Below are 21,072 nucleotides of genomic sequence, written 5' to 3' on the forward strand. Positions count from 1 at the left end.
AAGCAATCATCCCAGTGTGCTCTTGACTGTCAATAAACGAAGGAGACAGACACGGAGTTTCCGGGGGCAAACATGAAAACCAGCAAAATAGCACAACTAAACAATTGTCAAGACAGTGTGAAAAGGGCTAGCTGAGATTTTCATAGAGGTGTCTCAATGAGACCAGTCCAAAGATCTTTTATACAGCTTTGGAGCAGTGATATCCCCATCCCAGTCGTGTTCACTCCAGAAACATCTACACCACCTGGCTGCATTTCTCTTGATTCTCATATGTTCATGTCTACCTGTCATCTTTCTCATTATTCATTAAATATGGCGTTGAGCTGGGGCCCAACCACATGGTGTGGGTAGGACTCGTAGCTCATGTCTATGGGGAGCTCATAGCGGGGTACTGTGCTTTGGAAATGAGACGTGTGTCCATGAGTTCCGGCCAGGCTCACCGAAGGGTAGTGAGCCATGAAGGTGTAGGATTTGTCCAGGTCTGGAGACCCATCCTGCTTCAAGGAGAAGTTCCCACTGATGCTCAGGGGAGGTGTCAGAGGCCCTTCATATGGTGGAGTGGTGCAGTCTGGGTGGTGGCTCCCAAAGGAAGGATCCACCAAACTTTTGAAGGTGGGAGGCTTTAGATGTAAGAGGTGGGTTTCCATGTTCCCATAGGGGGGGCTTGGCAGTCCCGGGGACTGGTAGTTGAAGGTATGGCTGGGTATGGCAGAGTCACACACTGGGGACTTCTCTTCGTGCTTCTCAAGGAAGAGGGACTGAGGCCCCAGCTGCAGACAGCCAGCAACTAGGTTACTGGTTGGCTGTGACAAACCTTTGCAAAGCATCTCCACAAAGCCCTTCCCTTCTGGGGTCTGCCCAGTCTCCAGCACCTCAGACAGAGCCCATATGTAATTCCTTGCAAGCCTCAGAGTCTCAATCTTTGACAGCTTCTGAGTCTTGGAGTAACAAGGCATCACCCGCCTCAGATTATCTAGAGCATCATTCAGACCATGCATCCGAGTGCGTTCCCTGGCATTGGCCTTGACCCGCCGGGCCCTGAACCGCTCCAGCCGTGCCTTGGTCATTTTCTTCTTCTTTGGTCCTCTTCTCTTAGGCTTTTCTTCATCCTCCTCCTCCTCCTCCTCCTCGATGCTGTCATGTTCTTCGTTCAAGCCAGCCATCATTCCATAGGGGGCTTGTCTGCTGTCTTCTTCCTTCATTTCATCTTGGGAGCTCAGGGCTTCATCCATCCATGACTGGGAGCTGACAAGCTCTGACATCTCTTTGAGTTTGGCATATGTCTTGGTCATCTCTGATGTCTGCAACAAAGAAACCAGTGGGTGTTAATAAGGCCCAGGCCAGGGACTCACTCATCACTTCATATGCATCTGAAATTGAATGCAAGATCACCTTCCAATAATGTTAATGTTACAGAACAAATATATGAATGACAGGCAGTATCTATCTCTGCATCTCTCTGTCTCTCTATCTCTCTATCTATGTTTTTATTCCATGCCTATCACTGTGGTATCTGGGCACCGTGTGCATAGATTTCAGTGGTGTTGACTCCTGCCAGCTGGGATGAGCTTCTCCCAAGAGCACAAGGCAGAGGAATCTCCTGTACTCTCTAGTTAAGGAGCTGTATTTTGGGAGCAGTAGACCCCAAGTTCTGTCCATCCCCTCCATTCCCCTTCCATACTGCATGGATGGGGTTTACTGGTGAGCAGAGTGTTCCTTATTATGCACAGTTGTGTGCCCAGCCCCTGGATTCAATGCCCTCTTACTCCTGGATGTTAAGGGTTCATTTTGCCTTGGGGGGGGGGAGCATGGACATACCAGATGGTTGTGGAACCACTGCCCCTGCTGGATAGAATTAGAACTCAGTGAGAGTTTGTTTGTCATGTCTGGAGTACTGGAGGAGAAGCAGGGGCGGCTCTAGGAATTGCGCCGCCCCAAGCAGGGCGGCACGCCGCGGGGGGCGCTCTGACAGTCGCCAGTCCCGCGGCTCCGGTGGACCTCCTGCAGACGTGCCTGTGGAGGGTCCGCTGGTCCTGCGGCTCTGGTGGAGCATCCGCAGGCATGTCTGCGGGAGGTCCACCAGAGCCACGGGACCAGCGGACCCTCCACAGGCACGTCTGCGGGAGGTCCACTGGAGCCGCCTGCTGCCCTCCCATGGCACGCCGCCCCAAGTGCATGCTTGGCACGCTGGGGTCTGGAGCCGGCCCTGAGGAGAAGAACCCTAAAGCTTTATGCTGATGTTGTGCAGATCTGCTATTCAGGGTCTCGTGGGTTCCAGTGACTGAGTTTTATGGATTTGTTTTACTCCTTTAAATTTCACTGTGAGTGTGTCAAGTCTGAATTCAGTTTGGCTCCATGAGGCTCATGACCTGCCCGGCAGTGCTGGGGCTCCATTCTGCACAGCGTGGAACAGGGATGGATTTGTCTGATTGCTTCATGACTGGTTGAAAAATAAAAATAAAAGGAAAATCCTACACTGGAGATATGCAGGAGGAGGGAGAGGGACAGATCTCCACAGAGCAACTTGGGTTGAACCAGGCAGACCTCATCCTGAAAGTCCCCAGGATACACACAGGAATGCTAGCTCGGCCCCTCTGGAGAGGGGTAGCATATTCCCTGCTCCACCATCTTCCCAATCCACCAGTAAATGCCCTGTGGCCAATGAGCTGGAGCATGGGGCCCTCAAACTTTTTAATGCAGCTGACTGGGAGGGATAGGGGTCCTGGCTAGCTGGGAGAGGGCTCCCAGCATAGCAAAGCTTGAGAATTACTGAGCTAAGGAAAGGCTAAGGTTTATTCTTGTAAAGTGTGTGCATGTGTGTGTGGACATGAGTGTGTGCCATTTAGTGTGTGTGTGAGCGTATGTGCATTCTTTCTGCCTGATTGTGGAATTGTGTTGCTGTTTAGAACATGGGTGCCTCTGCGCTAGCTTGGCTTAGCATCTCTGTGTTCAGGACTCTCATGGCTTCTTTTTCAGAGATGCTGAGCTCTTGCAGCTCCCACTGACTGTGGATGGGACTGTCAGTCTCCAGAGGTCTGGAAGCTAGGCCCTGGCTGCACATATGGATAGGGCATCCCCATGCAGGAATAAGCTCTGATCCAGGACCTGGAGTTTGAGCTCCACCTCAATACACAGTAAAGCAGGTTCAAATGTTGAAAAAGTAATAGCAAAAAAAAAAATTTAAGTACATCAGAAGCAGGAAGCCTGCTAAACAACTAGTGGGGCCACTGGACGATCAAGATGCTAAAGGAGCACTCAAGGATGATAAGGCCATTGCGGATAATTAAATGCCATCTTTGCATCAGTCTTCATGGCCAAGGATGTGAGGGAGATTCCCAAACCTGAGCCATTCATTTTAGGTGACAAAACTGAGGAACTGTCCCAGATTGAGGTGTCAGTAGAGGAGGTTTGGGAACAAATTGATAAACTAAACAGTAATAAGCCACCAGAATCAGATGACATTCACCCAAGAGTTCTGAAGGAACTCAAATATGAAATTTCAGAACAACTAACTGGTTCGTAACCTATCATTTAAATCAGCTTCTATACCAGATGACTGGAGGATAGCTAATGTGATGCCAATTTTTAAAAAGAGCTCCAGAAGTGATCCCAGCAATTACCGGCCAGTCAGCCTGACTTCAGTACCAGGCAAACCGGTTGAAACTATAGTAAAGAACAGAATTGTCAGACACATAGATGAACATAATTTGTTGGGAAAGAGTCAACATAGTTTTTGTAAAGGGAAATCATGCCTCACCAATCTACTAGAATTCTTTGAGAGAGTCAACAAGCATGTGGACAATGTGGATCTAGTGGATATACTGTACTTATATTTTTAGAAAGCCTTTGACAAGGTCCCTCACCAAAGGCTCTTAAGCAAAGTAAACTGTCATGGGATAAAAGGGAAGGTCCTCTCATGGATCTGTATCTGGTTAAAAGGTAGGAAACAAACGGTAGGAATTAATGGTCAGTTTTCAGAATGGAGAGAGGTAAATAGTGGTGTCCCCCAGGGGTCTGTGCTGGGACTAGTACTATTCAACATATTCATAAATGATCTGGAAAAAGGGGTGAACAGTGAGGTGGCAAAATTTACAGATGCTACAAAACTATTCAAGATAGTTAAGTTGCAAGCTGACTGCAAAGAGTTACGAAGGGATCTCAGAAACCTTGGATCACTAGGCAACAAAATAGCAAATTAAATTCAATGTTGATAAATGCAAAATAATGCACATTGGAAAACATAATCTCAACTATACATATAAAACAATGGGGTCTACATTAGCTGTTACCACTCAAGAAAGAGATCTTGGAGTCATTGTAAGTAATTCTCTGAAAACATCCACTCAATGTGCAGTGGCAGTCAAAAAATCTAACAGAGTGTTGGAAATCATTAAGAAAGGGATAGAAAATAAGACATAAAATATCATATTGCCTCTATATAAATCACATCTTGAATACTGCATGAAGACATGGTTGTCCCATCTCAAAAAAGATATATTTGAATGGGAAAAGGTTAAGAAAAGAGCAACAAAAATTATTAGGGGTATGGATTAATAAATACATCAGATTGGGACTTTTCATTTTGGAAAAGAGACGACTAAGGGGGAATATGACAGAGGTCTATAACATCATGACTGGTGTGGAGAAAGTAAATAAGGAAGTGTTATTTACTCCTCATAACACAAGAACTAGCGGTCACCAAATGAAATTAATAGGCAGCAAGTTTAAAACAAATACAAGGAAACAACGAGTCCGGTGGCACCTTAAAGACTAACAGATTTATTTGGGCATAAGCTTTCATGGGTAAAAACTCCACTTCTTCAGATGCATGGAGTGAAAATTACAGATACAGGCATAAATACCGTAGGGTAACTCTCGTCTCTTCATGTTCCAATATATATTTATGCCTGTATCTGTAATTCCCACTCCATTCATTTGAATAAATGGGTTTTTTACCCACGAAAGCTTATGCCCAAATAAATCTGTTCGTTTTTAAAGTGCCACTGGACTCCTCATTGTTTTTGTGGATACAGACTAACACAGCTACCCCTCTGATAAATAAAAGGAAGTATTTCTTCACACAACACACAGTAAACCTGTGAAACTCTTTGCCAGAGGATGTGGTGAAGGCCAAGACTATAACAGGGTTCAAAAAAGAACTAGATAAATTCATAGAGGACAGGTCCATCAATGGCTAGTAGCCAGGATGGGCAGGAATGGTGTCCCTAGCCTCTGTTTGCCAGAAGCTGGGAATGAGCAACAGGGGATGGATCACTTGGTGATTACCTGTTCTGTTCATTCCCTCTGGGGCACCTGGCATTGGTCACTGTCAGAATACAGGATACTGGGCTAGATGGACCTTTGGTCTGACCCAGTATTGGTGTTCTTATGTTCTTATGTTCATAATGCTAGTCCCAGGGCCTCGCAGTGCGGATGCTGGCATGCTGTGCACGCTCCTTGTCTAGCAGTGCAAAGACCCTGTAAGCCAATTGGGTGCATCATTGCTCCAAAGAAAGTGCCATCCAAGCTTCTTTTGTAGGAAGTTCGGCCACAATGGAACAGATTCTGGGAGTCAATGAGGAGGTCTCTTGCAGAGGATTCCTCCTGAACATGTAGCCATGGTGGTGTGGCGAGTGTCTGTCTGTTACAGGGCATGGTTAGATCTGGGGCTGGTACTTACTCTGGATTCTGTAGATGTGAAACCAATGTTTGCTATCTACAGGCAGTGCCAGAGACAAGCAATGAAAAGAAAGGGCCATGCTGATGGATCAGAGGAAGAAAGGCCCAGTGGATCATAAAATATCAAGGGTGGAAGGAACCTCAGGAGGTCATCTAGTCCAACCCCCTACTGAAAGCAGGACCAATCCTGAGACAGATTTTTGCCCCAGATCCCTTAGTGGCCCCCTTAAGTATTGAGCTCATAACCCTGGGTTTAGCAGGCCAAGGCTCAAACCCCTGAGCTACCCCACACAGGCCTAGAGCTCAGAAGAGCTGTGTTCAATTCCTGGCTCTGCCACAGACTTGCTGAGTGACCTCAGGCAAGTCACTTTGTCTGTCTGTGCCTCAGTTCCCCAACCTGGAAAACAAAGACAATAACCCTGCCTTTGTCTGTCTTGTCTGGATAGGTTGTAAGCTCCCTGGGGAAGGCCCACCACTCCCCATGGTTCTGCACAGTGCCCAGCACACTGCAGGCTTGACATGGCTGGGGCATTTAAGTGCTACTGCATCATAAGTAAACATGTAAAATCAAATGGCTCTGACGGGTGGGATAGATCTCAGCAAGAACCTATTAGACATGTATTGTGCCTGGATCTCTCACAATGGGTCTCCAACTTGCCATCTGAGCTCCGGTAGATGTAACATCTTGCATGCACTGAGTTGTTTCAGTCCTTACAGGTCATTTAAGGCACCTCTTCTAAAGAGCATAAACCAGGCAGCGTGAAAACCTGATCTCGGTAGGAGACAGGGGCAGAGCTCTCTGTGAGCTGCTCTGGTTTTTATTTTTCTGCATTAGCTCTTGTAACTTGAGCTTGTTTGTCTGGAACTTCGTTTACCTCCGCTGCATAATTAATACAGTCACACTGCACAAAACAGCCTGGGTTTCATGTTAATCAGCCCCCCAAATCCTGTCAGCTTGACTGACTCATTTAATAAAGCTTAAAGTGTAAGCAGCTTTATTGAAAGTGTGCCGTCCAAGCCATGGGTCAACTGGCCACCATCCCATCCAATGTGGAAAATCCCACATTTAATATGCATCATGGGGCTTGTGCAGTGGATTAGGGTGTTAATTGCTGCAAACATGGGTCGCATCCCAGAAGGACCAGGTGGGCACTAATTAGCAACAGTAATAGGAAGTAGTCACATGATGTTTTCCCTATGAAATCAATGTGCGCAAATATGACAGGAAACATTTTGGGGCCATATCTTTGGATGCAGCCAAGCCATGAGGGGATATGTCTTAGAGATTTCATTGCCCTCCTCTGTGCTAGGGAGCAGCCAGGGACTGCTCCATTCTCTGGCATAAGGAAGGGCAGGTTCTGGGCTGCTCTAATCTATATTGCAATGGCCCCCTACTGGTTGTTCCACTGTCCTAGAATGGCCAGAAAACCCAGCAGCCCCACCAGACCTGATCCTGCCACAGCACACCCCTATCTATGCAAGATGACACACTTGCGGCAGCTTTCCAGCCCCTTTGCATCATGAGCTGAAGAACTGCTGCATTTGCTCTCCAGGCTTCTGGCCTGGGGAGACTGTCAGCCCACCAGCAAGGGCAGAAACTGCATGGGGTTAACTCCAAACCTCTGTGCTCTGGTGCTGAGTGCAGAGCTAGCACTGACTGGGGGACTTTGCCATCGTTGTCTACTTTGAAATCGAGAGTGGCTGTTTTTCTAAAAGATCTGCTCAAGTTCAACCAGGAATATAATAATATATGGAGCTATACTTATCTCCTAGAGCTGGAAGGGATCATAAAAGGTCATTGAGTCCAGCCCCCTGCCTTCACTAGCAGGACCAAGTACCGATTTTGCCCCAGATCCCTCAGTGGCCCCCTCAGTGATTGAGCTCACAATGCTGGATTTAGCAGGCCAATGCTGAAATCACCGAGCTATCCCTCCCCCTGTATCCAGCTGACAATGGAGGAAGAATGTGATCAGTTTCCTGAGCTGGAGTTTGAGCCGGACACTGGGCAGGACACCCCAGCTGCTGAAAAAAGTGCTCTATTTTTTTTTAAAAGACTACAAATGGCCAGTGCCTCTGTTCTATCCCCCACCCCAAAGAAGGCACCTCTCAGAGCATGGGCCCCCCCCCGGAATCAGACTTGGGCTTGGGCTCAGCACTCAGAATGTGTTTCTGCCACCCTTGCTTATGTTGAGTCACACAGATGCGAGCAAGCCCATTAGAGGGAAGGGAATAAACAGCACCAGTCCCAGGGACACCCACGTGGGCTTCCTTGTCCTCACACAGCCAAACTCAACCAAGCTGATCACTCAGCTGCAGGATCTCAGCACTGGCTGGTACCTAGATTTGCAGGGGGATCATGAAAAATCCAGACAACAAATAGGTTTTGTTCATTGGACCTTTTACATTTTTTCCCATTTTTTGTGAAATATTCAAAGTGAATTTTTTTCAAAATGAAATGAAATTTTTTGATTCATTTTTAATAATTTTGGTTTGAAGTTTCAGGGATTTTTCCCCTTTCTCTCACTTTTTTACATTTCTCCCTTTTATTTTCAATGGAAAAGTGGGAGGCAAAGGGGGTAAAGAGTTTAAAATGTGAGCGGAAGTAAGACTTTCTTTTGCAAAACTGTTCACATTTTTCAAGTGAAGAAACACTTAAAAGTATGAGGCCCTGCTTTTTCCAGTGGGAAAAGGGGGTTAGAAAATAAAACACTGAGAGAATTTCCCCTTATTTCAAAATAAAGCATATTTAAAAATCAATATTTTTTTCAACAATTTTCATTCTGAACATTTTTCATTCCACATTTTTTTGCAAAATGAAAAATTTCATTGAAAACTAATTTTTTTTTTGCAAAAAACTCTTTTTCTCTGAAAGCTCATATTTCAACTAAAAGCTTTTCCTCAAAATAATGTCGAGCTACTCAACTGTTCAGATGGTGCTGCAGAGGGGAGAGAATGTGCAGGGCTTGCAGCAGGAACATCACAACCCAGGAAGCCACAGTGATGCTCAGGCATAAAGAACGCAGATCCACTGGTCCTGGGATTTTCATAGATTCCATGGCCAGAAGGGACCATTGTGATTGTCTAGTCTGAGCTCCTGAATTGCACAGGCCTGAGACTAGGGGCACTGGGCATAGATTTGTAAATTCATAGATTCCAAGGCCAGAAGGGCCTGACCTATTGTATAGCACAGGCCAGAGACCTGGCCCCAATAACTCCTCGAGCCAGCAGTGAATGTGGGCCAATATGGGCCAATATGGCATACCAGTAAGAAGCCGGTACCGACCCATTCGCAGCCGACATTAAAGCACTGCCGGGGCACCGCTTTAAGGAGAGTCCTTTGCCGTGGCAATGCTTTAATGTCACTGCCCCTTTTGTCCCCCCATCGGCGGCCCTACCAGCAGGGCCGCTGACACAGGGTGGAGGTGGGGCAAAAGGGGCAGCTCCCCAGGGCCCTTTTAAATCACTGCTGGAGCCACGGGCGGCGCGGACCAGGCAGCGCGAATGGGCTGGCTGGGGGAGGCTGACCCCCAGCCCTGACCTCCCAAGGCCCCGCCCCTTCTGCCCAAGGCCCCACCCCTTCCAGGGGCCTGCTCCAGGCCCCCGTACCATTACTTTCACCCCTGTCTAGAACAGAGCTTCGAGACACATATCCAGTCTTGTTGTTGAAATTGTTATTGATGAAGAGTCCACCACAACCCTCGGAAAATTGTTCCAATGGTTAATTCTGTGCCCTGTTAAAAATTCACACCTTCTTTCCAGTCTGGATTTGTCTAGCTTCAACTTCCAGCCAGTGGATCACACTAGACCTTTCACTGCTAGACTTAAGAACCAATTATTAAATCTTTGTTCCCCATGTAGGCGACTTACAGGTACTTGTAGGCTGATCAAGTCTACAACCTTCTGTTTCTTAAGATAAATAGATTGAGATCCTCGAGTCTCTCACTCTAGGGCAGGTTTTCTGATCCTTTGTTCATTCTCGTGGCTCTTCTCTGACCCCTCTCCAATGTATCAACATCCTTTTTGAATTATGTACATCAGAACTGGACACAGGATTCCAGCTGTGGTCACATCAGTGCTCAATACGAAGGTAAAATAACCTCTCTGCTCCTACTTGAGATTCCCCTGTTCATGCATCCAAGAATTGCATTAGCCCCTTTGACCACAGCATTGCACTGGGAGCTCATGTTTTCCGCCACTGCTTAATCAAAATGTTGTACAGCACAAAGACAAAACCTTACAGAAGTCCAAGTCTATTACATCAACACTATTTCCTTTATCACCCAAACTTGGAATCTCATTAAAAAAACCTATCAATTTAGTTTGACAGAATCTATTTTCTATAAATCCATGTTGATTGGCATTATTTATATTACCCTCCTTTAATTCTTTATTAACTGAGTCCTGTATCAGCTGCTCTTTTATCTTCCTCGGCTCAATATCAGATTAATAGGCCTACAATTAACCAGGTCATCCTGTTTACCCTTTTAAAATATACTTGCACAACATTAACTTTCTTCCAGTCCTCTGGAACTTCCCTGATGTTTCAAGACTTATTGAAAAACAACTTTAACATTCCAGCAAGATCCTCAGCCAACTCTTTTAAAACTCTTGGATGCATGTAAGCTGGATCTGCTGATTTAAAAATGTCTAATTTAGGTTTAACATCCTCCTGATACACTAGTGGAAGGGGAAAATGATCATAAGATGAGACTGCATTGTCTGTTTTTTTCCCGAATACAGAACAGAAATATTTATGGAACACTACTGCTTTTTTTGTATTGTTATTGAGAATTTTACCATTTCCATCTAGCAATGTACTAATGCCATTGTCAGGATTCCTTTTGTTCCTAATATACTTTAAAAATTCCTGCTCATTGTGCTGACTCACAGTGGGCAGCATCCCCTACCGGATCACCCATAGCACTGAATGCAGCACCTGCTGCGGGTGTCCCATTTCTACCATGTGGGAGTCATTGGAGATACTCAAGCAAAGGACTGTGCTGAGTGACCCCCTCTCCCTCTCCAGGTCCATTAGCAAACATCAGACTGGGTTCTTCCCATGTTTCCATGCTCATGCTTTGCTATGGGGGTTTCTTCCTCCAAAACAGCTGGTACCTGGCACTGGCTGAGAGAGGGCTCTGGGCACTGTCTCAGACCAGGCTAGATGGATCCCTGCTCTGACAATGCCTCTGCTTCTCGCCTTGCATTTCCTTTATGCTGGCACTTGGCACTAAACAGCCAGCACATGATGGGTGGGCCAGTGCCTTTGGGGACAGAATAGTCAATCCCCTCACACACACATTCTCCAGAACCAGGCAAATTGGGCCTCCCAGATACTTGCAAATGTGGACCCCTGGCAGGCACGGACACTGTGATGGGTATTTCAGAACTGTTGGGGTCTCCAGAGCATGCACGTCATTCCCCAATGGCTCCCAGAGCTGTTAGTATTATTGTTTCAATTATGGTGGTAGGCAGCAGAAGCGCAGACCAGGGCTGTGTTGTGGCATGAAGGCAGTGCACAGACTCAGAGCAAGAGACAGCCCCTGCCCTGAAGGACTCAAGGCTGAACAAACATAGTTTGGGAGAAAAAAGGGGAGTCATTGTCCTCATTTTGCAGATGGAAATGGAGACCCAGAGCATTGCAATGACTTGGCCAGGGTCATACAGGGAGTCACTGGCAGAGCTGGATTTGAACCCAAGTTGCTAAGCCTTAGCCCTGTGCATGCATCATAGGCCTAGCCTTCTTCTACCTATGAGCCCACTACTAAAGGAGAAGGAAAGTCAGCATTTGTCAATACAAGCTTGACTGAGCTTTCTGGGACATAAAATCTGAGCATTATCCCCGAAAGAATTCCAAATCTGGATGAGATGCTCCCTTGGGCTCATCCCCTAATGTCTCTGAATGGGTTTTCACTGGAAAAATTAGTACATTTCTTTTTAAACTGGAAAGTTAAAGGCATTCCCCAGGTCTGGTCAGAAGGAGCCTGTTTTGGTGATTGCACTCATTTCCAGGCTAGTCTTACCAGGGGATTCAGGGCTTAGGTACTAGATATGTCCCACCCTGTACTGCCTGGCAGGTGGTCTGAGGGGCAGAGAGGGAGGTACTGAGGAGGGGAGGGCAGCATAGGCAGCTCCAGACTGGAAAGGAGACACCCCAAGGCTGGAAAGGAGACACCCCAAGGTTCCCACCTGCTCCTGGGCCCATTCTAACCCCTCCCAATCCTGGGTCCTACTCTCACCTCTGCCCCACTCCTCACCGTGCACAAGTTTATGCAGGGGCAGAGGTGTACACAATACTTCCATAGCAAGGGTGCTAGTCCTCTGTCCCCCACCGCCCGGGGTCTAGGCACCTCACAGTCTTTACTGTATTGATCCTTGAACCACCTGTGAGGCAGAGCAGATGGAGAACAAAGGCCCAGAGAGTCTAAGCGACGTGCGAAAGGTCACGGGGGAGCAGTGGCAAGCCAGGGACGGGAGCCTCCAAGCACTGGGGAAGTTCCAGAAGACTGGAAGAAAGTTAATTTGTGCCAGTTCTAAAAAAGGGTAAACGGGATGGTGCAGGGAATTATAGGCCTGTCAGCCTGACATTGATCCTGGGCAGGATAATGGGACTGGATTAATAATGAACTAAAGGAGGGTGATGTCATTAATGTCAAAATGGGTTTATGGAAAATAGAGCCTGGAAAACTAACTTGATATCTTTATTGATGAGCTTACAAGTTTGGTTGATAAAGGTAACAGTGTTGATGTAAAATATACTTAGGCTTCTGTAAGGCATTTGACCTGGTGCTGCAGACATTTTGATTAAAGAACTAGAATATAAAATGTATGTGGCACACATTACACGGATTAAAAGCTGGCTAACTGATAGGTCTCAAAATGTAATTGTCAACGTGAAATCATCACATAGGTCTGTTTCCAGTGGGGTCCCGCAGGGATTGGCTCTTGGCTCTACGCTATTTGACATCTTTATCAATGACTTGGAAGAAAACATAAAATCGGCACTTATAAAGTTTGCAAATGGCACAAAAATTGGGGGAGTGGTTAACAATGAAGAGGACACGTCGCTGATTCAGAGCAATCTAGATTGTTTGATAAACTCGGCGCAAGCTAATACAGCTAACTAAATGTACACAGCTAGGAACAGAGCATGTAGGCCCTGCTTATAGGATGGGGATGGGGGCTCTATCCTGGGAAGCAGAGACTCTGAAAAAAGATTTGGGAGTTGTGGTGGATAATCAGCTGAACTTGAGTTCCCAATGTAACACTGTGGCCAAAAGAGCAAATGTGATCCTGGGATGCATAAACAGGGAAATTTTATGTAGGAGCAGAGAGGTGATTTTACGTTTGTATTTGGCTATGGTACGAGTGCTGCTGGAATCCTTTGCCCACAATTCATGAAGGATGTTGATAATCCGAAGAGGAGTCAGAGAAGAGCCATGAGAATTATTAAAGATTAAAAAATCTTCGTTATAGTGATAGACTCAAGGAGCTCAGTCTATTTAGCTTAAGAAAGAAAAGGTCAAGGGGTGACTTGGTCACAGTTAAAAGTATCTACATGGGGAACAAATATTTAATAGCAGGCTCTTCAATCTAGCAGAGAAATGTCTAACATGATCCAATGGCTGGAAGTTGATGCTAGACAAATTCAGACTGAAAAGAAGGCATAAATATTTAACAGTGAGTGTAATTAACCACTGGAACAACCTACCCAGGGTTGAGGTGGATTCTCCATCACAGACAATTTTTCAATCCAGATTGGAAGTTTTTCTAAAAGCTACTCTAGGAGTTACTGGGGGCAGGGCTTTGTATAGACATGAGCTCAGGCTCTTCTGGCTTTGGAACCTATGAATCTACAAATCCATGGCCAGTGCCCCAGTGAGGCACTAGGGGGCACTGTGCTGCTGCAAGCACCATCTTTAGGGACCAATACAAAGCCATGCTCCCAGCATCCATGGTCACTAAATATCACAGGGCACTTTTCAGAGGAATAGGCAGCTGGCAGCTTCGGTTTGCGCTGGTGCCTGCATAGATTCTGCTCACACAAACCTCACTGGTCCATTGTCAAAGAGGTCACAGCAGTGCCAGGATCTGGCCTGTGGATTTCTCAGTTTGGAAACGGGCCGTCTCATCTGCCCTCCTCCCCAGCTCCTGACCTGTGTGCTGGGGTTTCTGGGCCAAGTGTGGCCTAGTAGCCCCTGCTGCAGTTCCAGTGGGCTTGCTCCCTTCATTGCCCTCTGGGGCCCACCTCATCAGTTCTGTGTCAGAGACTCAGAAACTGTCGTGTTGGCTCCTGCTGCCCCATCCCTTTAAGCTGTTACTGGGGAGCCGAAGCCTTGCGCTCTCAGGCAGCTCGCCCATCCCCCGCACAGCTGGGGAAGAAACATGGGCACCACAGGGGGTTACCTGGAGCCAGGCCTGCTCTGTGGTGGGGATCTGGGGCAGGTTTTCAAGAGCCAAGAAGCAGAGAAGTGAGCCCCCGGTTACTAGATCCCTCAGTTCCAGGCCAGTCATTGAACTGCCCTGGTGATCCTGGACCCACGTACTAGGCCTCATTCACCAAGGTACCCTAATCCTATTGGGGGAAGGTGTGGGGCACACTTCCTGCAGCCAGTCCCAATGCTGACCCTTTGACCCATGCCTACAGGGCCCGGGGAGGGCACTGCACACCACACTGGCACACATTGCCCTGTCAAAGGGCCAAGCCCATTGAGGGCAAAGTCACCAGGACCCACATGACCAAGACCAGGGTCTCAGGGATGGTGGGGGGGGGTGCCAGGCCAAAGCTGCCGCTTGAAAGGTACATGACCGGAGAGACTTGTAGGGCCTAGGTCCCTCCCCACTCACACCAGGTTTTACACCAGTGCGACTCCCCTGTCAGCAGTGCAGTCGCACCCAGGTGAGGGAGATCAGAATCAGTGTCAGACAAGACGACAGTATTAGCTCCAGGTCCCTCTCCAGCCTTTTTGGTTTTATGGTCCCAAACCCACAAAAACCATCTGGCAGGCTGACCTGCAGGGGGACCCTCAAAGCAGCCACAGCCCAATTCTGACCCCATTCCCACTGGTGCCAGGGCCCTGCATCTCCACGGCTGGCTGTGCTCAACACCTCTGACAAACCTGGCGCCAAGCGCTCGAAATGCAGGCAGAGCGCAGATGGGAGTGGAGGGTTTGCACTTCCCCTGCTCTGACCGTTATAGTCTGAGCTGCTGCTGCTGTAACAACATGAGATGTGTGATGTCCAGAAGGGAGCTGGGGTTTTGTCAACAACAGCCATCCCCGGCACGCACACACCCACACACCCACATGGACCTACACACAGACACAGATACGCATGTGAACACTAACATGTATACCTGTGTGCCCACATACACAGACATGCATGTTCAGACACACACCCCAGCACACATGTACACACACAGATATACACACACATAGCACTAATAATGGTTTCAGTGAGCGGTTACTGCTCAGACCCAGCTCCCCACCTGATATCACAGTTTGGCACATATTTGATAATGGCTTGGCTGTGACTGTATTTAGTAATGGTCCTTGGGAAACTGAGGCAAAAGGGTCAGAAAAGGACCTGAAAAGAAAGTGCAGGTGGGGTGGAGTGAGGGCCCAGAACTTGGCATGTGTAAATCAGTCACTCTCTTGATGTCAATGGAGCAACACTCACTGACCCCAGCAGCCAGATCCAGCACCATTTAAGTCACTGCATTGACTCCAGTGGGAGCAGGATCGGGCCCTCTCAGAGTGTCTGGTCCAGAGTCTATAAAAGATTCTTAAATGGTGCATAGACCTTGTGTTGCATGGGGACACATGGCACCCACTGGGCCCAGTTCACCACTGCCCCTCCCAGTCACACCAGGGCACAATGGCATGAAACGCTAGCAGAGCAGCAGGGTGATGTCCTGGGGTGAGTGATTATGCCAGGGGCAGGCAGGCATGAATTGTGCCCATGCTGGGAGCGTTGCAATGTGGAGCCTGGCCCAGGCTTTGCTTGGCACCATTCCACAGTCACAGGCTAGCTCCTGCATGAGGCCTGGCCATTGCAGCAGGGGAGTAACTAAATGGAGCCGCGGGAGAGAGGGGAACTCTCAGAGCCCCCTGGAAGCAGTGCCCATGCAGGCTAGTCCTGTGTGCGCTCTGAGCTCCTGTCCCCACCTAGCCCCCGTGCAGATCTCATGGCCGCTCTCAGATGAATTGCGTTCAACTTGCCCCTCATTCCCCGAGACAGGGAAGTGGCAGGAGAAACCCAGCCCCCCAGACAGCATCCTGCCCCCGTATCCTTCCCAGGGCCCAACCCCACCTGCTTTCCACTCCCACTGCCCCCTCCCCCAGCATGCGAGTTACAGCAGCCTTAGTGCAGCCCTCAGGCCAGCCCCGCAGGATGCCCTGGCAGCAGCTCCTACTGCCCACATGCCAAGTGCTGTGTGGGAGTTGGTCCAGGCTGGATGTCAGGCTGCTGGCGATCGCTACCCATATGCCAGCAGTTCAGACAAGCCTGGTTGTCCCTGCTGTTCCATGTGCCTCTGCTGGCATCACTCCTGCTCTTACACCTACAAGAAGGCAGGCAGACCCTGATCTCTGCATAACCCCTCCGCTACAGTGCTGCTGCTTGCTGCAGGGCGAGTGGGGCCGAGAGCAGCTGAGCTGCCCCGTCAGCTCCAGTTCCTCCACTTCACTCTGCCTGGCTTCCTGGCTCCCCCTTCCTCCCTCACAGAAAACCTGGCTACTCTGTGGCTTTTAAAACATTGTAACTCTGTGCGAAACTGGGCTGAGCATTATACCTGTCCAACCTCTGCAAGTGGCCCCAAGCCTTTGAGCTGAGCTCTGGATCCAGACTAGCCCATGGTCTAGCAGCACTCAGAGCCAGCATGGGTGTGGTTGGTTAAAGAGATGGGAGACAGCCACATTTTTGTAACCAGTCAGGGGCGGAGGGAGTTCTGTGCAGCTCCGGGCATGACAGAGTCCCTGATCTCAGGAGCAGGAAGAGGGTGTGCCCAGCACAATGGGGCCCTGATTTTGATGTTAGGCCTCTAGGTGCCACCAGCATACAAATAACAGTGGAACCAGAAGAACTCTGTGAATTGCTCGAGAAATGATGGGACCTAGGGAAGACCCCAGCTGCAGAGTCAGCTCCAGCGATCCCAGTGGTCAGCATATTCAGAGACCCTGAGGGTGAAGGCTGGGTTGGTACCTGAGTTGATAAACCAAGAGACCCAAAACTCATGACAAGGAAAAGCATAGAATCATAGAATATCAGGGTTGGAAGGGACCTCAGGAGGTCATCTAGTCCAACCCCCTGCTCAAAGCAGGATCAACACCAACTAAATCATCCCAGCCAGGGCTTTGTCAAGCCTGACCTTAAAAACCTCTAAGGATGGAGATTCCACCACCTCCCTAGGTAACCCATTCCAGTGCTTCACCACCCTCTGAGTGAAAAAGTTTTTCCTAATATCCAACCTAAACCTCCCCCACTGCAACTTGAGACCGTTACTCCTTGTTCTGTCATCGGGTACCACTGAGAACAGTCTAGATCCATCCTCTTTGGAACCCCCTTGGGCACAGACTCTTAAGGTTCTGTGTTATTACTTCCCATCTGGGAAAATTACATGATGCAAATGATGTGTATGACCTGCCCTGGCTGAGTCCAGTTCTTTGTCCCCCTCTAAAGACCAGTCAGTTTATGAGATTAAAAGCCTTCTATGGTGGCCAGCTAGAGAAGCTGCTCCTTTAGCTCAAGCTCAGAGAGCTCATGCTTTAGCCCTGAAGGGATGTTTACACTGCAGTTGGGAGTGTGACTCCCAGCTTGAGTAGACAGACATGCACTGGTGCTCAGAATAGCTGTCCAGATGTGGCAGCATGGGCTAGCAGCCCAAGTTTGGGCCCAGGGGATTGGATGGGTTTGAACTCAGGTGACAACATCCACACTGCTATTTTCAGGTTGCTAGTGCAGGTGGAGCTAGCACGTCTGTCCACCCAGGCTAGGAGGCTCACTTCCAGCGTCAGTGGAGACAGAACCAAAGAACCAAGGCCCTAGAAGATGGCTGTTGTAGGAAACTCTATTGAAGTGCTAGAGCAAGCTGAGAATGCTGCTCTGGTGGGATAATGATCCCTCTCCCCATGAACATGCCCAAATTTCAAACCCTTCTAATCTCTCCCATGTTGCAGCCCTCCAGCAGCTCTCTAGGATGAGTAACAGTGCACATCACAGGGGATATTCTGGGGCAGCACCACTTAACAGCATGGGGCAGTGGGAACAGGAGCAGGGCCTACAGTAACTTCCATTGCCCCAGATATTTCCTTACCCAGGCACCTGAGACTGGCTCAGATCAACTTCCCTGCAGCAGTGACCCCTGCCCTCAAAAACCTGGGATGAATCAGAGCATGAGCCAGCCCCGGCCTCTCTCTCTTCAGGGAGATCCACTCCCAGAATATTCTCTCCTCCCTTGTGGTGGTAGGATTTATGTTACCCTCCCCCCACCCCCGACACAAAGTCTCTCCCTTCCCTCCCCCTAAAGCAGAGATAATTACCCAGTTACTCATGCTTTACTCAGGCCAACTCCATGTGCCTGGGGGGAATTTGTCACAGGGAGCAGGGACCATGCAGTGCACACAGGACCTAAGGTTTGGTTCTGTTCTGTTGTCCTCATCGCCCAAGTGCTGAGATCCCACTGAGAGCTAGGGCAGTTTGGCCCGTACCTTGTACTGAAATGTCACTAGAGCAAGGCAGACAGCTTGGCCTGAGTCTGGAGTTTGAGCCCCCACCCTGGGCAGGAGAACTTGCAGGATTTCAGGCTCTGCTGGGAAACCAACAGGGGGGCCTTTCCTCTCACCACAGGGCTAGGGGGTGCTGTACTGCAGGAGGAGAGGCACTGACCCTGTGGTATGTTTTGCAAGAGCAGGGGGTTTAATTCTAGTGTCCTGATTAAATCCCAAGCTAGGTAATTACATTCCCCTCACCTAAATCCCTTCTGCTGCTCCAACTGCACATGGCATTCTGCTTTACTTCCTCCCTAAGCCCTTGTATAGTGTTGCTGTGACCTGTTAAGGAGACACTGTGCTCCACCCCAGAGGTGGGTGCATCTCAGTGGCTACCGTCTCATTAATTACGTGCTTCTGGATGAAAAGTGCATAGAAATTCAAACCAGCCAAGTGACAGCAGGATAGCTGGGCCGTGCGCCGACCTCAAGGCAGCCTCTGCAATTCTTTGCTGATGGATGTGGTCAGGGAAATACATTCCCCCCAGTGCTCCAATCAGCCAGCCGACAGAGCTCAGCTGCGCGCATCTTTGCCAGTGATGGTCCAGAGATTCCTCACCCGATTCCTGTGCACTTTCAAGCCCCACAAATGTCATGTTTTGCTATTGACCCTGAACATCCCTGGCTGGCATCTGTGCTGGCTCCCGCCTAATTCATTTCTGCGGCCACAGCACTGTTTCTCCCTCGTTTGCTCACTGGGTCATTACTTAGCAAACTTGTCTCAGAAGTGGGAGGGACCTGGGGAGTGGATGGAGGTCGGGTTGGGTTGGAGTTCACTGAGGAGCGTTTTGTATAGGGCAGGTAATGTGGTGCCCTAACAAACTGGGCACTATTGGCAGGTTACACTGAGCACTGTTGGTGGGAATTCGCTTTTGAAGTGATGTTAATAACTTGGAGCTTTTCAAATTTAGAATAGTTGGAACATGAGAAAGGAAGAAAGAATCTCCTGCTCTGGGGACTGTAACACGTTCTGTCCCTTCCCAAACTCTCTTAGCAAAACCGAACGGCAGGAAAATAGTTCTCGCTGTGCAGCCCCACCAAAAGGCAGAGCGGAGATGGCGGGGAAATACCCTATTCATCCATCTGCCTGTCTCTCGCTTTGAGTCCTGCGGCGGGTTTGCCCTGCGACGCTGCTTTACAAACCACAGTGGGAACTTCCATCTGCCGGTGGCTCAGTCAGCCTGAAATGGAAGTGGAAGAATTTCCAAGCCACAGACTTTCACCCCCTGGCAAGCATTTAAGGGCTTGTTGGTAGAAGCAGGAGCCGCGTGCAGTGCACAGCTGGGAACAGCTACTTTCTGCTCCTGTCGCTCCATAGCTCCAGCCTCGCCTGGCTAATCACCGCAACCCCCGTCCCACAAATCCCCCTGCCAGCCGCTGACCGGACTCTAATGCTAACGCGCTCCTCTGTCCCAAGGGCTCCGCAGCTGTCGGTGACTAACGGTTTCTCACCATCGGCCTGGCGCGGGGGGAGGATTTGGGAGGAATAATTAATTGGTGGGGTCGCACAGGGGTTTCTGCTCACAAACAGCTCCAGGCTTCCCGGCGCGGGTCATCGCTTGGGCTTAGCGGCCAAATGGCTCGGAGACGCAGCCCCACTTTGGGCCTTGTGCCAGAGCAGTTCGCCGAGAGCATCTGCTATTCAGACAGCCGGGGGTCCGCTTGGACACGCAGCTCCCCGGCGGGGCCAGGGCTCCCAGTCCGGAGTTTGAACTTCAGCTTTCCGGGCAGATCCCTTGGGAAGCCTCTGGGAAGGGGAGCCGAGCTCCGAGGCGAACAGGCTGAGCTGCGTCTGCCCATCTCCGCCCAGGGGCAGCCCCCCGTGCCCGGCACCCCCAGGGGAGAAGCGGGGCTCGGGGCTCAACCCCCGGCTGCTTCCCTAGGAGGACGCGTGGGATGTGCTAGTCAAGCAGCCTTCTCCGCTCCGGCCGCCTCCGGTGCCCGTGCACAAGGGGCAGGTCCCCGCCGAGCCCTGGGTGCAGGCAGTGCCCGCGGGGACCCGGGGAGCCTGCTGCCCGCTCACCCTCTGGCTGCGCAGCCCCAGCTCCCGCCTCCGCCGGGCTGGGTCCCGCGCTGGCGGCTTTAGAGGGGTGGGACTGACCGCAGCCAGCCCCGTGTAGGTCCCAGCTCGCCGCGGTCCCACCCTTTGCCCCCCTCCAGGCCCTGGTTGTCTCGCCCGCGGGCCGCGCACTGGGCCGGTCCCGCCCGCGGGGAGCCCGGAGGACGCAGCCTTACCTGCCGGCAGCGCAGGGCGAGTCCCCGTCGGTGCAGCTGTCAGCGACCGAGCGCCATGCGCTCCGCCCGGCCCGCGGGTTCAGCACCAGGGCTCTGGCCAGCTCCTCCCTCCAGCCTGCCCCGCCCGGCCCGAGCGGCCCAGGATCAGAGCCCGCCAGGCTGGGCTGCTCCTTCTCGGCCACTTTCAGGACCACGCTCCCCTCGGGCAGCTCCTCGGCTCTGCGCGACGCGCCGGGTCCCCGGCAGTTTTGAAAGCTTCCCCGGGTGCAATTTCTGCACCACTGAGCCGGCCGGGTGACTCCTCCCCTTTCCGAGGGGCCGCGAGTAACCTGGGGCTGGCTCCTCCTGCTGGGCAAGACTGCCCCTCCGAGCGCTCCTCGCAGCCCGGCCCG

At 50.1% G+C, this 21,072-nt stretch overlaps 1 protein-coding gene across 1 annotated transcript; it reads right to left on the minus strand.

Moving 5' to 3' along the window:
- Nucleotides 1-209: 209 nt before the first annotated feature.
- Nucleotides 210-20,756, minus strand: NEUROD4 (neuronal differentiation 4). Its single transcript, XM_039514630.1, has 2 exons — nucleotides 20,681-20,756; nucleotides 210-1,301 (listed from the first exon to the last, which is right to left on the minus strand). Exon 2 carries the CDS (start codon nucleotides 1,290-1,292, stop codon nucleotides 300-302), a length of 993 nt encoding a protein of 330 aa, XP_039370564.1. The 5' UTR covers nucleotides 1,293-1,301; nucleotides 20,681-20,756; the 3' UTR covers nucleotides 210-299.
- Nucleotides 20,757-21,072: the final 316 nt, after the last annotated feature.

The sequence above is a fragment of the Mauremys reevesii genome, linkage group 25 (genome assembly GCF_016161935.1).
Source record: "Mauremys reevesii isolate NIE-2019 linkage group 25, ASM1616193v1, whole genome shotgun sequence".
Classification (NCBI taxonomy): Eukaryota; Metazoa; Chordata; order Testudines; family Geoemydidae; genus Mauremys; species Mauremys reevesii.

Coding starts and splice junctions, on each gene's coding strand:
- NEUROD4 (XM_039514630.1), bottom strand. CDS start 1,292: ATGACCAAGACATATGCCAAACTCAAAGAGATGTCAGAGCTTGTCAGC.